General features: G+C 35.3%; 1 protein-coding gene across 1 annotated transcript in view; it reads right to left on the reverse strand.

Moving 5' to 3' along the window:
* LOC143067025 (nidogen-2-like) overlaps positions 1-19,914 on the reverse strand; it is a 78,575-nt gene that overhangs the window by 7,776 nt on the left and 50,885 nt on the right. The window contains exons 14-24 of the mRNA XM_076239960.1: positions 19,625-19,738; positions 18,642-18,863; positions 17,376-17,525; positions 16,351-16,479; positions 15,659-15,781; positions 15,133-15,243; positions 11,627-11,749; positions 11,165-11,336; positions 10,683-10,840; positions 10,218-10,341; positions 9,680-9,801 (exon numbers count right to left, since the gene is read on the reverse strand). Of these exons, the coding sequence (XP_076096075.1) occupies positions 9,680-9,801; positions 10,218-10,341; positions 10,683-10,840; positions 11,165-11,336; positions 11,627-11,749; positions 15,133-15,243; positions 15,659-15,781; positions 16,351-16,479; positions 17,376-17,525; positions 18,642-18,863; positions 19,625-19,738 (1,548 nt within the window). The remainder of the gene's footprint in view (positions 1-9,679; positions 9,802-10,217; positions 10,342-10,682; positions 10,841-11,164; positions 11,337-11,626; positions 11,750-15,132; positions 15,244-15,658; positions 15,782-16,350; positions 16,480-17,375; positions 17,526-18,641; positions 18,864-19,624; positions 19,739-19,914) is intronic.

Consider the following 19,914-nt stretch of genomic DNA (forward strand, 5'->3'; position numbering starts at 1 on the left):
ATTACCTATTCGTTACCTATTCACTTATCATACGTTTGTTGTACGTTGCACCTTTTGGAAAAGGATTTTCAATTGTGTCCATGTCTCTGGTGGTAACAATGTGTTCTTAGAGATGAAATGACCCTATTAGCGCGCATGTACCCGTTCCAGCAATCGGTTAATACCCTGTTACCTATTCGTTACCTATTCGTTACCTATTCACTTATCATACGTTTGTTGTACGTTGCACCTTTTAGAAAAGGATTTTCAATTGTGTCCATGTCTCTGGTGGTAACAATGTGTTCTTAGAAATGAAATGACCCTATTAGCGTGCATGTACCTGTTCCAGCGCTCGGTTAATACCCTGTTACCTATTCGTTACCTATTCACTTATAATACGTTTGTTGTATGTTACACCTTTTAGAAAAGGATTTTCAATTGTGTTCATGTCTCTGGTGGTAACAGTGTGTGTTCTGAGAGATGAAATGACCATATTAGCGCGTATGTACCCGTTCCAGCGCTCGGTTAATACCCTGTTACTTATTCGTTACTTATTCGCCTATAATACGTTTGTTATAAGTTGCAACTTTTAGAAAAGGATTTTCAATTGTGTCCATGTCTCTGGTGGTAACAATGTATTCTTATAGATGAAATACCCCTATTAGCGCGTATGTACCCGTTCCAGCGCTCGGATAATACCCGGTTACTTATTCATTTCCTTATTCGCTTTTAATGCACGGGGTATACGTTGCACCTTGAAATAAATCGTTTTTTAATTGTGTTCATGTCTCTGGTGGTAACAATGTGTTCTTAAAGATGAAATGACCCTATTAGCGCGCATGTACCCGTTCCAGCGCTCGGTTAATACCCTGTTACCTATTCGTTACCTATTCACTTATAATACGTTTGTTGTACGTTGCACCTTTTAGAAAAGGATTTTCAATTGTGTTCATGTCTCTGGTGGTAACAATGTGTTCTTAGAGATGAAATGACCCTATTAGCGCGTATGTACTCGTTCCAGCGCTCGGATAATACCCTGTTACTTATTCGTTCCTTATTCGCTTTTAATGCGCGGGGTATACGTTGCACCCTGAAATAAATCGTTTTTTAATTGTGTTCATGTCTCTGGTGGTAACAATGTGTTCTTAGAGATGAAATGCTAATACCTTGTTACTTATTCTTATTTCAAGGTGCAACGCATAGCACGCGTATTTAAAGCGAATAAGGAACGAATAAGTAACAGGGTATCAGTCGAGCGCTGAAACGGGTACATATGTTCGATTAGGGTTATTTCACCTCTAAGAACCGACAGTTACCACCAGAGACACAAACATATTTCTTTTTTTAAAGTGCAACGCATAACACACGTTTTATAAGCGAATAAGAAACGAATAAGTAACAGGGTATCAGTGTTGCGCTGAAACGAGTACATATGCGCTAATAGGGTTTATTCACTTCAGAGAACACATAATTACCGCCAGAGACATGAAAGCAATAGATAATCGATTTATTCCAAGGTGCAGCGTATACCAAGCGTATTAAAAGCGAATAAGGAACGAATAAGTAACAGGGTATCAGTCTAGCGCTGAAACGGGTACATATATTCTATAAGGGTAATTTCACCTCTAAGAACCGACAGTTACCACCAGAGACACAAAAATATTTCTTTTTTAAAGTGCAACGCATAACACACGTTTTAAAAGCGAATAAGGAACGAATAAGTAACAGGGTATCACTGAGTCGAGCGCTGAAACGGAAAGATATGTTCGATTAGGGTTATTTCACCTCTAAGAACCGACAGTTACCACCAGAGACACAAACATATTTCTTGTTTTAAAGTGCAACGCATAACACACGTTTTATAAGCGAATAAGAAACGAATAAGTAACAGGGTATCAGTGTTGCGCTGAAACGAGTACATATGCGCTAATAGGGTTTATTCACTTCAGAGAACACATAATTACCGCCAGAGACATGAAAACAATAGATAATCGATTTATTCCAAGGTGCAGCGTATACCACGCGTATTAAAAGCGAATAAGGAACGAATAAGTAACAGGGTATCAGTCGAGCGCTGAAACGGGTACATATGTTTTATTAGGGTTATTTCACCTCAAAAAACCGACAGTTACCACCAGAGACACAAAAATATTTCTTTTTTAAAGTGCAACGCATAACACACGTTTTAAAAGCGAATAAGGAACGAATAAGTAACAGGGTATCAGTCGGGCACTGAAACAGGTATATATATTCTATTAGGGTTATTTCACCTCTAAGAACCAACAGTTACCACCAGAGACACAAAAATATCTCTTTCTTAAAGTGCAACGCATAACACACGTTTTAAAAGCGAATAAGGAACGAATAAGTAACAGGGTCTCAGTGTTGCGCTGAAACGGGTACATATGCGTTAATAGGGGTTTTTCACTACAGAGAACACACAATTACCACCAGAGACATGAAAGCAATAGATAATCGATTTAGTCCAAGGTGCAACGTATACCACGCGTATTAAAAGCGAATAAGGAACGAATAAGTAACAGGGTATCAGTCGGGCGCTGAAACGGGTACATATGTTTTATTAGGGTTATTTCACCTGTAAGAACCGACAGTTACCACCAGAGACACAAAAATATTTCTTTTTTAAAGTGCAACGCATAACACACGTTTTAAAAGCGAATAAGGAACGAATAAGTAACAGGGTATCAGTGTAGCGCTGGAACGGGTACATGCGCGCTAATAGGGTCATTTCATCTCTAAGAACACATTGCTACCACCAGAGACATGAACACAATTAAAAAACGATTTATTTCAAGGTGCAACGTATACCCCGCGCATTAAAAGCGAATAACGAACGAATAAGTAACAGGGTATTATCCGAGCGCTGGAACGGGTACATACGCGCTAATAGGGTCATTTCATCTCTAAGAACACATTGTTACCACCAGACACATTAACACAATTCAAAATCCCTTTCTAAAAGGTACAACATACAACAAACGTATTATAAGTGAATAGGTAACGAATAGGTAACGAATAGGTAACAGGGTATTAACCGAGCGCTGGAACGGGTACATGCACGCTAATAGGGTCATTTCATCTTTAAGAACACATTGTTACCACCAGAGACATGAACACAATTGAAAATTCTTTTCTAAAAGGTGCAACGTACAACAAACGTATTATAAGTGAATAGGTAACGAATAAGTAACAGGGTATTAACCGAGCGCTGGAACGGGTACATGCACGCTAATAAGGTCATTTCATCTCTAAAAACACATTGTTACCACCAGAGACATGGACACAATTGAAAATCCTTTTCTAAAAAGTGCAGCGTACAACAAACGTATTATAAGTGAATAGGTAACGAAAAGGTAACAGGTTACTAACCGAGCGCTGGAACGGGTACATGTGCGTTAATAGGGTCATTTCATCTCTAAGAACACATTGTTACCACCAGAGACATGGACACAATTGAAAATCCTTTTCTAAAAGGTGCAACGTACAACAAACGTATGCTAAGTGAATAGGTAACGAATAGGTAACAGGGTGTTAACCGAGCGCTGGAACGGGTACATGCGCGCTAATAGGGTCATTTCATCTCTAAGAACACATTGTTACCACCAGAGACATGGGTACAATTGAAAATCCTTTTCTAAAAGGTGTAACGTACAACAAACGTATTATAAGTGAATAGGTAACGAATAGGTAACAGGTTATTAACCGAGCGCTGGAACGGGTACATGCACGCTAATAGGGTCATTTCATCTCTAAAAACACATTGTTACCACCAGAGACATGGACACAATTGAAAATCCTTTTCTAAAAGGTGCAGCGTACAACAAACGTATTATAAGTGAATAGGTAACGAATAGGTAACAGGTTACTAACCGAGCGTTGGAACGGGTACATACGCGCTAATAGGGGTATTTCATCTATAAGAACACATTGTTACCACCAGAGACATGGACACAATTGAAAATCCTTTTCTAAAAGGTGCAACGTACAACAAACGTATGATAAGTGAATAGGTAACGAATAACGAATAGGTAACAAATAGGTAACAGGGTATCAACCGAGCGCTGGAACGGGTACATGCGCGCTAATAGGGTCATTTCATCTATAAGAACACATTGTTACCACCAGAGACATGGACACAATTGAAAATCCTTTTCTAAAAGGTGCAACGTACAACAAACGTATTATAAGTGAATAGATAACGAATAGGTAACAGGGTATTAACCGAGCGCTGGAACGGGTACATGCACGCTAATAGGGTCATTTCATTTCTAAGAACACATTGTTACCACCAGAGACATGGACACAATTGAAAATCCTTTTCTAAAAGGTTCAACGTACAACAAACGTATTATAAGTGAATAGGTAACGAATAGGTAACGAATAGGTAACAGGGTATTAACCGAGCGCTGGAACGGGTACATGCACGCTAATAGGGTCATTTCATCTTTAAGAACACATTGTTACCACCAGAGACAAGGGTACAATTGAAAATCCTATTCTAAAAGGTGCAACGTACAACAAACGTATTATAAGTGAATAGGTAACGAATAGGTAACGAATAGGTAACAGGGTATTAACCGAGCGCTGGAACGGGTACATGCACGCTAATAGGGTCATTTCATTTCTAAGAACACATTGTTACCACCAGAGACATGGACACAATTGAAAATCCTTTTCCAAAAGGTGCAACGTACAACAAACGTATGATAAGTGAATAGGTAACGAATAGGTAACGAATAGGTAACAGGGTATTAACCGAGCGCTGGAACGGGTACATGCGCTCTAATAGGGTCATTTAATCTCTAAGAACACATTGTTACCACCAGAGACATGGACACAATTGAAAATCCTTTTCTAAAAGGTGCAACGTACAACAAACGTATGATAAGTGAATAGGTAACGAATAGGTAACGAATAGGTAACGAATACGTAACAGGGTATTAACCGAGCGCTGGAACGGGTACATGCGCGCTAATAGGGTCATTTCATTTCTAAGAACACATTGTTACCACCAGAGACATGGACACAATTGAAAATCCTTTTCTAAAAGGTGCAACGTACAACAAACGTATTATAAGTGAATAGGTAACGAATAGGTAACGAATAGGTAACAGGGTATTAACCGAGCGCTGGAACGGGTACATGCGCGCTAATAGGGTCATTTCATCTCTAAGAACACATTGTTACCACTAGAGACATGGACACAATTGAAAATCCTTTTCCAAAAGGTGCAACGTACAACAAACGTATGATAAGTGAATAGGTAACGAATAGGTAACGAATAGGTAACAGGGTATTAACCGAGCGCTGGAACGGGTACATGCGCGCTAACAGGGTCATTTCATCTCTAAGAACACATTGTTACCACCAGAGACATGAACACAATTAAAAAACGATTTATTTCAAGGTGCAACGTATACCCCGGGCATTAAAAGCGAATAAGGAACGAATAAGTAACAGGCTATTATCCGAGCGCTGGAACGGGTACATACGCGATAATAGGGGTATTTCATCTATAAGAACACATTATTACCAACAGAGATATGAACACAATTGAAAATCCTTTTCTAAAAGGTGCAACGTACAACAAACGTATGATAAGTGAATAGGTAACGAATAGGTAACGAATAGGTAACGAATAGGTAACAGGGTATTAACCGAGCGCTGGAACGGGTACATGCGCGCTAATAGGGTCATTTCATTTCTAAGAACACATTGTTACCACCAGAGACATGGACACAATTGAAAATCCTTTTCTAAAAGGTGCAACGTACAACAAACGTATTATAAGTGAATAGGTAACGAATAGGTAACGAATAGGTAACAGGGTATTAACCGAGCGCTGGAACGGGTACATGCGCGCTAATAGGGTCATTTCATCTCTAAGAACACATTGTTACCACTAGAGACATGGACACAATTGAAAATCCTTTTCTAAAAGGTGCAACGTACAACAAACGTATTATAAGTGAATAGGTAACGAATAGGTAACGAATAGGTAACAGGGTATTAACCGAGCGCTGGAACGGGTACATGCGCGCTAACAGGGTCATTTCATCTCTAAGAACACATTGTTACCACCAGAGACATGAACACAATTAAAAAACGATTTATTTCAAGGTGCAACGTATACCCCGCGCATTAAAAGCGAATAAGGAACGAATAAGTAACAGGCTATTATCGGAGCGCTGGAACGGGTACATACGCGATAATAGGGGTATTTCATCTATAAGAACACATTATTACCAACAGAGATATGAACACAATTGAAAATCCTTTTCTAAAAGGTGCAACGTACAACAAACGTATTAAAAGCGAATAAGTAAAGAATATTTAACAGGGTATTATCCGAGTGCTGGAACGGGTACATATGCGCTTAAAGAGTTATATCACCTCTAAGAACCCAAATCTACCACCAGAGACAACAAAACAATTGAAAATCATGTTTTAAAAGGTGCAACGTATGATACACGTATTATAAGCGAATTATAAGCGAGTGATGGAACGAATTAAACAAGGTAATAGCATGCTCGGAAACGATGTACACCCTGCTAACATGTTTAACCCTACCACATTATGTTAGTATGTGCCTGTCCCTAGACAAGAGCCTGAAATTAAGTAGTTATCGTTTGTTTTTGTGTTACATATTTGTTTTCCGTTTATTTTTTTGTATATGAAATACGGCCGTTAGTTTTGTTGTTTGAATTGTTTGAGATTGTCATGTCTGGACCTTTTATAGGTGACTACACGGTTTGGGCTATGCTCATTGTTGAAAGCTGTACAGTGACCTACAGTTGATAATTTCTGTGTCATTTTGGTCTATTGTGGGGTGTTGTCTCATTGGCAATCATACCACATCTTCTTTTTTATACAAGCGCTAACACGGTGATTTCATCGCTTCGAACCAAGATCCATCTTCAAACATACGGACATAAAGCAGTTAAAAGGTAGAACGTATAAAAATCAAAGAAGGAACAAATGAGTATCGAACATAAACTAAAACGATCGGTTGAGCACAAACACATATAAATAGGTCATAAAAAAATCATTTTACCTCAACAAATTTAGAACTATTACCAGATATAAGAGTATAAACAATTAAAAAGGGGGAAGGATATTAAAAATCGAATAAGTAACGAATAATGAATAGGGAATAAGTAACGAATAGGTAACGATAGGGAATAGGGAATAAGTAACGAAAAGGTAACGAATAGGGAATAGGGAATAGGGAATAGGTAACGAATAGGTAACGAATAGGGAATAGGTAACGAATAGGGAATAGGGAATAGGTAACGAATAGGTAACGAATAGGGAATAGGGAATAGGGAATAGGTAACGAATAGGTAACGAATAGGAAATAGGGAATAGGTAACGAATAGGGAATAGGGAATAAGTAACCAACTTGACGTCCATTTTAAATTCAGCATATCAAAGAACCCCAAGGATTCAATTTTTGTTAAAATCAAACTAAGTTTAATTTTGGACCCTTTGGACCTTAATGTAGACCAATTTGAAAACGGGACCAAAAATTAAGAATCTACATACATAGTTAGATTCGGCATATCAAAGAACCCCAATTATTCAATTTTTGATGAAATCACACAAAGTTTAATTTTGGACCCTTTGGGCCCCTTATTCCTAAACTGTTGGGACCAAAACTCCCAAAATCAAACCCAACCTTCCTTTTATGGTCATAAACCTTGTGTTTAAATTTCATAGATTTCTATTTACTTATACTAAAGTTATGGTGCAAAAACCAAAAATAATGCTTATTTGGGCCCCTTTTTGGCCCCTAATTCATAAACTGTTGGGACCAACAATCCCAACCTTCCTTTTGCGGTCATAAACCTTGTGTTAAAATTTCATTGATTTCTATTCACTTTTACTAAAGTAAGAGTGCGAAAACTAAAAGTATTCGGACGACGACGCCAACGTGATAGCAATATACGACCAAAAAATTTAAATTTTTGCGGTCGTATAAAAAGACCAAAACTCAAAAACTTAACTTTGACCACTGAACCATGAAAATGAGGTCAAGGTCACATGACATCTGCCCGCTAGACATGTACACTTAACAATCATTCCATACAACAAATATAGTAGACCTATTGCATATGGTATGAGAAAAACAGACCAAAACACAAAAATTTAACTATAACTACTGAACCATGAAAATGAGGTCAAGGTCAGATGACACCTGCCAGTTGGACATGTACACCTTACAGTCCTTCCATACACCAAATATACTAGCCCTATTGCTTATAGTATCTGAGATATGGACTTGACCACCAAAACTTAACCTTGTTCACTGATCCATGAAATGAGGTCGAGGTCAAGTGAAAACTGTCTGACAGACACGAGGACCTTGCAAGGTACGCACATATCAAATATAGTTATCCTATTACTTATAATAAGAGAGAATTCAACATTACAAAAAATTTGAACTTCTTTTTCAATTAAGTGGTCACTGAACCATGAAAATGAGGTCAAGGACATTGGACATGTGACTGATGGAAACTTTGTAACATGAAGCATCTATATACAAAGTATGAAGCATCCAGGTCTTCCACCTTCTAAAATATAAAGCTTTTAAGAAGTGAGCTAGCGCCGTCGCCGCCGGATCACTATCCCTATGTCGAGCTTTCTGCAACAAAAGTTGCAGGCTCGACAAAAACCACACTGACCACACTCAATTTATTCAGTTTGCATTAATTCAAAATTTCATAACTTGCTTAACCCTTTAACCCCCAATCCCGCCTGTAGGCGTGATGGCGACAACCATTATTTGATGGCCCGTATGACCCTCCATACTTTTTTTGAACTGCCCCAACTGAACTGTCATGATAGCAGGGACTTCAACCAAGCAGTTCATGGTCCATCAACTCTTCTCGGATGTCTGTTCATGAAAATTTGGCACTTTGAAAGCCGTTTAAGAGTTCAAAATCGGAAAAACATGAAAAGTAGCCAAAATCAGGTGGGGGTGGGCATCTTTTGATGGCCACTACGTAACTGGCAGTCACTGTTGGTAAAAACTATTATCATATATGCATGCATAGGTGGTATAGGAACACAACGAGGTATAATATGGCCAATAGGAATCTAGTCTGTAAAATCTAGGTCACCGTTTTGTCAAAAATCCATAAAAACGGACATTTAGGCAGACCTGACTTGACAATAATAATTCCCAAGCAAGACACTGAAGTCCAATATACTCCCAGCTAGCAAGAATGGACTACTGTAACTATAGGGTAATACTTGAATGACCAAAGAACACAGTCTTGTCAGTGTTCACCTCTCAAGGTCGTTTTGAAATCGGAAAATAGACGGAAAATTACCATTTTTCACTGGGGGTGGGTTCAAACCCACGAGAAAATATTTTTGCATATGTTTGCAAATTTTCGAAAATGCCTGATTTTCCAAAAATGACTTGGGGGCGAATGAGTTAAGCTCCATATATCTACAGTGGACACTATTATAATGGTGTAAGAAAGCTTGTTTTTGGAATCTTAAATTAGCTGCTTAACAAAAAGGTTGTATTTTTTGGGTCCTTTCTTTGGTATGTTTGCCATTCATTTTCAGAATATTGTTTAACATGCAGACATTTGCTTAAGAACCAATATCTAGATTAAAGATATATTTATTTCAAATCTGACTATGGTGGTTTAAAAATCTAACTTACTTCTAGGACATTGAGCGCTGACTGCTGTTATACCATACAATTTACCATTTCCTCCAATAGGTAAACTTAAAGATTCATCTGATACTTGACCATTACGATTCACACTTGAAACACCATTTGATCTGAAAAGATAAGGCTTCCTGTTAATGTTAAGTTATCTCCCTATTTAACTGAAAATATTTCAATAATGAAGGTAAAATCATATACATTGAATATATATTTATCAATAAAAAATTCTAATATTGCCAAATCATGCATATAACATTATTTAAGTTACTGAACTCGGAAGGAGACCAAGGACAACTGCCATATGCCAGATGTATTAACACTTTCAATTTAACCCAAAGGGAACTTTGAATTTTGAGGCTTTTCTGTTTAAGCAGAAAATATTAACTTACTATATTCTGTCATGGTTTTGCCATAAAGCTGAAGTTTTAAGGCCTGATTGAGGAAAACTTAACACACACAGTTAGAAAATATTCTTGTAAGGAAACAAAACAAGGTTACAATGATTTGTTAGACCTAATATAACACTTACATAGTCCAATCTGACCAATATATGCTGCTGCCAGAGAATGTCAAACCAAATGGATAAGGTGCTTGATCTGTCAGAATTGCTCTACCTACACCATCTGTTCTTATACATTCTATTGTTCCTGTACCTACAATCAATCAATTGTCTATAAAAAGTCTATAGATAGAGAAATTCCATGCTACATTACTAATATGTAATAAGTTGGAATTATGTTTTTTGGTTTTCTTTTTTTTTTTTTTATATATGCCATGTTGTTACTCTAATGTTTCAAAATGAGACAAGGAATGTTAATTTCTGAAACTTTCTACAGCCAAAATTTAAAATTTTCAAAATTCAAATAAATATTGGTAATCAGATACCTTTTTTCTTTAACAAATTTGAAAAAATTGAAGAGCAATTATTATCTATAAAATATTGGCAAACATGATTGTTTTTACAGAAGATAAACTTAAAGAGATGAATACTGACCAGCATCACCCCAGCAAAGTTGATTGGTATAAAAGTCCAGGGTGAGTCCATTAGGTAGTCCTAGGTCTGTATCTACGAGGACTTCTCTATGTGTTCCATCCATATAGGCCTTCTCTATCTTTGGTGCACCTCTGTTCCAATCTGTCCAGTATATCATTCTGCAAATAATAAAACAGTTCTTATCGTAAAAGCAAATGTCTAGATGAAAAGGAAAATAATGAACTTAATGGCCTTTTATAGCGGACCATATGGTATGGGTTTTTCTCATTGTTGAAGGCTGTATGTTTGCCTATAATTGCTTACATATACTTCATTTAAACTTTGGTGAACAGTTGTCTTTTTGGCTATCATACTAAAATATAACAACCAATTTTATATACTAATAGTGTATTAGTGCCTATATTATAGCACTAGTTTCATTTTAATGTCAATAATAACTGCAAGTCACAACTTTCATCTTTATTTCAAGTAATAGAACTTACCCCTGGTTAGGATCAGCAACAATGGCTCTAGGATTGACTAAATCTTCTGAAACTAAAGTTTTTCTGTATGTTCCATTCAGCATTGACACTTGAATAATATCTAAACCTGAATCAGTCCAAAACAAGTTTCTAGATAACCAGTCAACGGCAATACCCTCAGGTGAACTCTGACCTATAAAATACAAATTTAGCCTTGAACATCTACACAATCAGTTGAAAGCAATACTTTTTTAAAACAAATAATATCACTACTCCTAGAATATAACGCTTGAGCATTAACCATGGTTGTCTTTTATGCAGTGTGTGCTTGTTAGAAATTTTAGTGTACACTTCTGATGTATTATACAAAACTATATTCAGTGGCTACCCAACACTCAAGTATATTTCTTAAACCTTCATTATAAAACTTTTCTAGCTACTGTTGTCATTTTTGCTCTTTAAAATACAGTTATGATTACTAACCACTAACAACCACTGTTTCGTTAGAACCATCCAGTTTTGCTCTGCTTATTTTACCACCGGACACATCGGTCCAGTAAATATCTCCGTCCACACAGTCTGTATCCACATCAATAATTAACTGATCTGGAAAACAGAATAAATACTGTTAATCTAATTATCAACACTTCTTAAAGCAAAAATGCTCAAAATCTTTTTCAGTTAATAAGTTTTCTGAAAGTTTAATTTTTACTTATATCTGCATGGATCATTTCCATTTGAAATTTCAAAACTGATAGATGTAATCCTATGCAAAGTTGTATCATTTATTTAAAGAAATTAAGGCAGAGTGTCTGCATATTTTCCTGAAGGATGTATACAATAGTGAAAGGAAATAGGCCCAAATCTTTGCACAATAACCATTTGGCTCTACTGAATCTTCTGGAAAAATTTAGGACTTTATTCTAGCTACAACATAATAAAGTTCTAAAGGGATAGGAAGTTAGCTCTACTTCATGTAAAGCACATCTTTAGTTTGTGTTACAAAGATGCTGATCTATTTTTAACAGATGCAGAAATGTAAAATTTTTTTAGAATCACAAAAAAGGAACAATTTTAAGAATTTGTACCGGTAATGCTAAAATCTCTCCTGGGAAAGTAAATCAAAGAGCTAAAAGCTCTGAGGAAAAATGACGCCACTGCCTCTAATATTGGGATATTTTTTATGCAAGTCTTAATTTTCACATACCGTAATAACTTGAACATTGCAACATGTCTCGTAAGCATATAATTGATATTCGTATATGAGTGTGTAAAGTGAAGATGACAACTGACTGGTTTTTTTTTAATACAAATGAATAGGTCAAGAGTCAAGACTACCTAAATGATCTACAGTATCCAATGACTACTGGCATGTTTTTTTTGTACAAATAAATAGGTCAAGACTACCTGAATGATCTACAGTATCCAATGACTACTGTCTGTTTTTTTCTTTGTACAGATAAATAGGTCAAGAATACTGGAATGATATACAATATCCAATGATTACTAGCTGTTCTTTTGTACTAATAAATAGGTCAAGACTATTTATATGATCTACAATATCCAATGACTACTTGCTGTTCTTTTGTACATACTAAATAAAGACTACCTGAATGATTTAAAGTATTCTAATTAATGTGTATTTTTTTTTCTGGCAATTACATTTTTCTAATTCAAGAATACAGACTACTAGTATCCTTTCAAACCAAATGATTATGAAGAGCCTGTTGTAATAAGCTCTTATACCCCACTAGTCCTATAAACATATAACTTCACATTCTTATTCAATTTTTAACGTTTTTATACTGATATTTTCATTTTTTTTTAATTTTTGAATGCAAAGTGTGACACATTGATAGTAAAAAAAAATTATCAGAACAGTAAATAGAAATAGTAAATAATGCCCCTGAGGTCATATGTTATAGGACTAATTACCCACATACTCATTAAATAAGTTACTAGTGACATACACAAATGTAGTTATTTCTGTTACTTGAAGCAAATTCTATTTCTTTAGATTTACACAATATTGTTATACTTGTTTTATTTCACATTGAAGATTAGACAAATAGGGATACTCCTTTGATTTTTTTATTTCATGTCAGTCAGGTCCCTTTATATGAAACTTGAAACCACTTCTCTGCCATATTGATATTTTATAACAACTCTGCCCATGACCCATATAATTTGATATTCATTCTTTAACCATATATTATAGTAAGCTAGTTTTTTTTTTATTTTACACTAATCCACAATCTTTCATGTTAAATTTTGTCTCCATTTAAGTTTATGCCATTGAACAATCATGGTATTAAACACAATCCCAAGTAATTATGCTGTTATAGTGGGTCACCATATATTCAACTTGGGTGGCATTCCAGTTATTGAAATTTGTGTCAGATTGGATAATGAACTAGACCTTTAGGAATTGATCTCATAATTTAATATGGAGCCATCGTATGCAACCCCTACCCGGTAACAAAAATAAACATGTCAAGCGGCAATATTTATCACCAGAGTTTACAAGTCAAAAGAGGATGGATAAGTCTCCAAAATGCTTGCCAAACTGGAACTACAACAAGATCTCCAGACAAGGACGAACAAAACGTTCAAGAAAAAGTTAGTATTTATGTACAAAGAAGTTGAGGGGCTGATTCACGCTATTGAACCAGACGAATTCCCCTTAAAAGCATGTCCGAAGAGAACCATAACTGCCGAGAAATTCAAAGAATACCACGAAACAATTATTGTGGAAAAACAAGTAAAGAATAACTCTTACTTTGAGTGTATTGACATTCCGCCAAGTAAAACACCGTACAATATTCAAACTCACTTTAGGGCCTTAATAATATGGTACAGGTCGAATCGGCACCTGGTTGAATCGACATCTAGTCAAATCGGCACCTATTTAAAGTCAATTAGGCATCCAATAATAAATATAAATAATTCAACCTTTAAAAATGTGAATAAACATGATAAAATTAGGTTAATATTTCTGGCCAACCCCTTCCTTATCTACCTTTTCTTGGGTAAATACTGTAAAATTTCTGGACAACCAATTCCTTTATTTTACTATTTTTGCTTAAAATACTGTTAAAATATATATTAAACAAATCTAACATGGGTGCCGAATTGACTATATCAAGTGCCGATTTAACCAGGTGCCAATTTGACTAGATGCCGATTTGACTATACCTGGTGCCGAATTGACCAGGTGCCGATTTAACCAAGTGCCGATTTGACTAGAATTCCGTAAGACAGTGATCGCGCCCGATCAGGGCGAACGATCCCACCCCGCCAATAAAACCGTTGTATTAAAGCCAGCATCGATATCGACAATTTATGCACATTTCAATGCACATGTCATACAGATACAGGTTGTTACAGACTCTACTGTTGTAACTTTGTAAACAAAGATTGAGTCGGATGTCCGGTACTTCGATCTGTCTTATAACCAATAGAAAGTGTACCAACACGGACACATTATATTTTCTTATAAAAAAGGCAGTGGTTTGTAAAAAGAAAAGACTATCAAGTTTTCCCCGATTAATTATAGATTTTTAATGTTTTAACAATGTTTTAGTTTTACTTCACATAATCAATAAAGTTATAAAAATAGATTTATGAGTATCTTAACAACAGTGGTTGTTACACTTCGATCTTTTTGGTAATAAGAAGGACCGGAGGTATGTAAACTGGTTCCCGGTTGATTACTACACAGAAATCATAATAAAAGCAAATTCCAGTTTAAATGTAAAATAGTAAATACGAAACCAAGAGCGGTAGACGGAGAAATGTAATGGAAAGTAAATACGAACCAAGCGCGGTAGGCAGAGAAATATAATGGAAGTTCAGTTCACTAGTATAGAAACATGTCGCTTTTAAGCGTCATTTTTCAAAAATGCAGATGTTTCCAGGCTAATACAAATTCTTTATGTCTTTTAACAATTTTTATTTAGAAAGTTACAGTTTATAAAATTGTGTATTACCTGGTTTATAAAGTACTCTGGCCCCCGTATCATCCTCAGTCTGTATGTAAGGTACTTTGTGTATAGTGTAACCTCTACTAAACAGTAAATAGTTATCTCTGTTACTCATTGCTAAAAACATAAGCATATGAGTTTATATAATGCAATCAAATCTTGTTTCTAATGATAAGTCTATTATGAAAGAAAAAAGTAACAATATCAGTGAATCTAATGTTCATACAAAAAGCTTTATTAGACCTTTCAAAAGAGGATTTGTTTCATTTAAACAGGTTTTACTATATATGAAAATTTATTCATGAAATGAGTGAAAAAAAGAAATTGAGAAATTATCTCCCTTTGTAATAACTATCCTGTCATAAAGTTAATTGGTTACAAAACAGTTGTTGGGATCGTGTATAGCTGAATATACAGTATTTTTTTTCTTTTCATAGGTTAAATCCGTACATTACCGCTTCAATTGAACTCTGGTGGATAGATGTCTTATTGGCAATTATAATTCATTTCTACATCTTGACAGTAAACTTACGTTCACATCTTCTACCATCACCTCTGTAATTATCATTACACACACAAGAATAAATATCTACATTCAATATACAGCTGGCATGTCTGTCACACACTCTGGGGTCACGTCTACAGGAGTCCAAACCTAAATAACAATTGTACATCCATTTCAATGTACATCATTAAGATTAAGATTTTTAACTGAGCTGTTTTATGTTCATGCATAAAAAAAGTGAATTCAAAGTTCACAAAATGAACATACAGATCCATAAAGTTGAGTTTTTTTTAAGGAAACCTTTGATCTTTTGATTTAAAACTGAAATTTATGCTGTTGCAATAAATGATGCTGAGTAGATGTCATTTCAAGTATTTTACCAACACAGTTTAAAACTACAAGCTGAGAAAATAATGTGTATTATTGCTATTTAATGAAATTTTCTTTGATCTTACTGACTGGTAAGCGCACATGCCTGTTGTCAATAAAATTAACAACGGCAACATAGGTAAAACAGCAATTAACAGATTATCATTGGTCATCTCAACGACTGCTTTTCTCACTTTTGCCGTACTGGCTGAAGCGAGAAAATCATTTTTTTTTATCAAAGATAATCTATAATTATCTAAATATCAACTATTAATCTTAACACAATATATCATGTTTTCTTCTTAAAACTGAGTTTATTATCAGTGAATATTGTAAAGTGCTCTGTTTACCTCTAGGTTCACATCTGTGCCCATCTCCTTGATATCCCGCGGAACATCGACATCTGTATGACGAGGAATCAGGATCATACAAACACTGAGAATTAGGTCCGCAATTGTTTACTTGGTTACATGGCACCACTGCAAACATATTTAAATATCATTTATTACACATGTTATAAGAGTATTATCTAATTTTCTATATAAATGTCATTGACATAAGCAAGATTATTTCATGCATACCTGTCAAAGCTCAAATTCTAGTAGTGCATGAGGATAATTTACCTTTTCAAATTTGAAGTCTATCCTTTTAGTTCTTTCATCATTCAAGAGTATGAACATCTCCCTTGTCGATAAAAACACGATCTCCATCCTTTTTTTCATTTGAGTTCTTTTGAAAGTAATATATGTGCATAATTTTTACTGTATAGCAAAAACAGTGTGCACTTCATAGTAAAAGACATACTAGGTCATCAAGATGTTGACTAAGTAAATCCATGTGTAAATACCGAATTTTTATCTGTTTGAGCTGAAATACTACAATGCTTTTTATCTTTTAGAACATTGAATGAATGTAGAACTGTCCACTAAGCTAGACTCATATCCCCTGCATCAAGGATTGAAGTTGGAATATGCCAGTGAATGAAACAGTGAATCAATGAAGTTGAGAAACAAAACTAGGGCATCATTTGTTTTTTGGTCTGCGTCTGTTCAAAAGTTATTCCTTCTGTTCGTATGTTTGTCCGGCTTCACATTAATGTTTTTGGTCAAGGTAGTTTTTCATGAAAGTCCAATCAATTTGAAACTTTGTACACATGTTCACTGTAAGATCTTTCTGATTTTAATATCAAATTCGAGTTTTTACCACAATTTCACGGGCCACTGAACATAGCAAATAGTACTTGTTGGGCATCTGTGTACTATGGACACATTCTTGTTTCTTATGATTTATTTAATTTACCTCGGTTTGTCTCTATAACCATAAAATAATAAATAAATAAACAATTTGACAATCTGTTAAAATCTGTCATATTTACCTCTTGAAATACAAACTTTACCATCCCCATCATATCCAGTATTACATACACATCTATATCTATTCACTCTACTATCCACAACACATTGGGCATTAATATCACAGTCATTGTACATGTTACAGCCCTCAGGTTCACAGCGATACCCATCACCTGAAATATCAAACAGCAATTATACATGTTACAACCCACAGGTTCAAAACGACACCCATCACCTAAAATATTAAACGGTCATTGTATATGTTGTAAATACGGTGTAAACCCAACACTGGAACATCACTTAATTTTTATATTATAATGTGAAGATTTTGTGTCGTGTCACTTGTATTTTTGGGCAGAAATATAGATCGAGTACTTATTATAATATTTTTCTTCCTTAATTCACATATGCTTGACATTTTGGTGCCGTTACCAGGATTTGAATAAGCTGAAAAGTGTTGTGACAAGACATTTATGAAAAATCAATGATTTGGAATGAGACATGGTAGGTCTTTAAGCAACATTAGAAAGTGTAGAACAAAAGAAGAAACTTTTGGACTATTTAAATCAACAGATTATAAGTGCAATTGATTTGGAGGAAGAAGAAATTCTCAATACTGATGAGTATACTTTAGATTTAGAAACTAAACGAAGACACTTGCTTATTTTCATACAGTTTAGATAATTCTAACAATCATAAAAATCAACAGTCTACTTCATCCCATCAAACATTGAATAATGAAGCGCCACCTTCTATTCCTACTTCTTGTATTAAAAATCTACAACAGAGTTATTTCACACCATCACTGTCAAAGTTTAGCAATCAAACACACCACCTTCCGAAATTAGCTTTGCGCAATTTCAGTGAAAATATTCTCGAATGGCAATCTTTCTGGTACTCTTTCAAATCAGCTGTACATATGAAATCAAGTCTACCAGACATTCAGAAATTTAATTATTTAAAATCATAACTTGCAGGTGACGCATATTATACTATTGATGGCTTTGCATTGACAAACCCTAATTATAAGGAGGCAGTTAATTTCACAACCGTCTGGTTCTTAATGGGTTATCAGTACATTGTCAAAGTTCTGTTAAAATGATATACCATATGAATCATTTCTTTGCCACTCATGTATTTAACAATCTGTAATATAATGCCTGAAATAAGATTATTTCATTTGAGACATAGTTCAATCAGATTATCTCACAGCTCAGTAGGAAATTGTCCTCAACTGTTAATTTCTCTACATGTTTGCTTATAAATTAGACTTAATTTTGATGCCTTACCCATAAAACCATTTTTGCAAAGACATCTGAATTTGCCAACAATTACATCATTCACACAATCAGCATTAGGATCACAGTTCTGTGTGACACGACAGTCTTCCATCTGACAATCTGTACCATCACCAGTCCATCCTTTAGAACACACACATTCATGTCTTCGTGTTATCTCATCGTAAACACAGCGAGCATTAACATGGCAGTTGCTACATATGGAGGGCACTTCTGTAAAATAATATAAACCACTAGTCACAAACCTGTGCAAATCATATATCCAATGAAGTCATTTTGTGCTTGTTCATATCTTATCTAAGAACGATTAAAATAGAAATAGCTTTGATTTAAAAGTAAGTTCTGAAGCTGAATGCTGGTGATGTATTTGTTTTTAATGTCCAGTGGCAAATTTCTCATGCACATCAGGATGAGAATATGTTAAAAAAAAAACATGCAGGCACACATTTTTTACCATTACCAATGATGCCTCAAGGTATGCCAGCTCCTTGGATCGTTTCTACACATCTGTTCATGCAAAGACATTAAAAAAACAGGCAATAAATTTGGGCTTGGGATGGTTGCGTGCAGCTTCACAAATGCCATAGAGACATCATACCAGTTCAGTCAGTAAGAAAAGTGTTAAGGCATCAATTATTTTTCTCTTCATATTGTTACTGTCTCAGTGTTCTTGTTTCCTCATTGAGTGCAAAAGGTTGCTGGTTTGAACTCAGGCCAAGTCAAACAAAATTACTTGCTCCTTCTCTGCTAAATTTTTAGTATTTAAGAGTAATTAAGAGCAAAGACAGGTATGCTTGAAGTTGGAATACTGTGTCTAGGTAGAATGACCTGTCTCCCAGTTGACTGTTACCTTGTAAACTACCTCTGTAATCTGCTCAGTCTATCTGTTTAGTACAGGGTTAATATCCTTATTATATAAACATGCTGTTGCATATATTATTATAACAAAATCAACTGCAATAAATAAGTCTTACCTATACGAGAGCATGTTCTTCCCTCACCAGTAAACCCAGGCAGACATACACATCGGTAGGCAAACATCACAATATCCCACAGGCACTCAGCATTACGATCACAATTACAGTCAGCTGAAATAATAAACAAATTATATATAGGCAAGTAAACCCAGGCAGACATACACATCTATAGGCAAACATCACAATATCCCACAGGCACTCAGCATTACGATCACAATTACAGTCAGTTGAAATTACAAACAAATTATATATAGGCAAGTAAACCCAGGCAGACATACATATGTGTA

This window comes from Mytilus galloprovincialis, chromosome 3 (assembly GCF_965363235.1).
Source record: "Mytilus galloprovincialis chromosome 3, xbMytGall1.hap1.1, whole genome shotgun sequence".
Classification (NCBI taxonomy): Eukaryota; Metazoa; Mollusca; class Bivalvia; order Mytilida; family Mytilidae; genus Mytilus; species Mytilus galloprovincialis.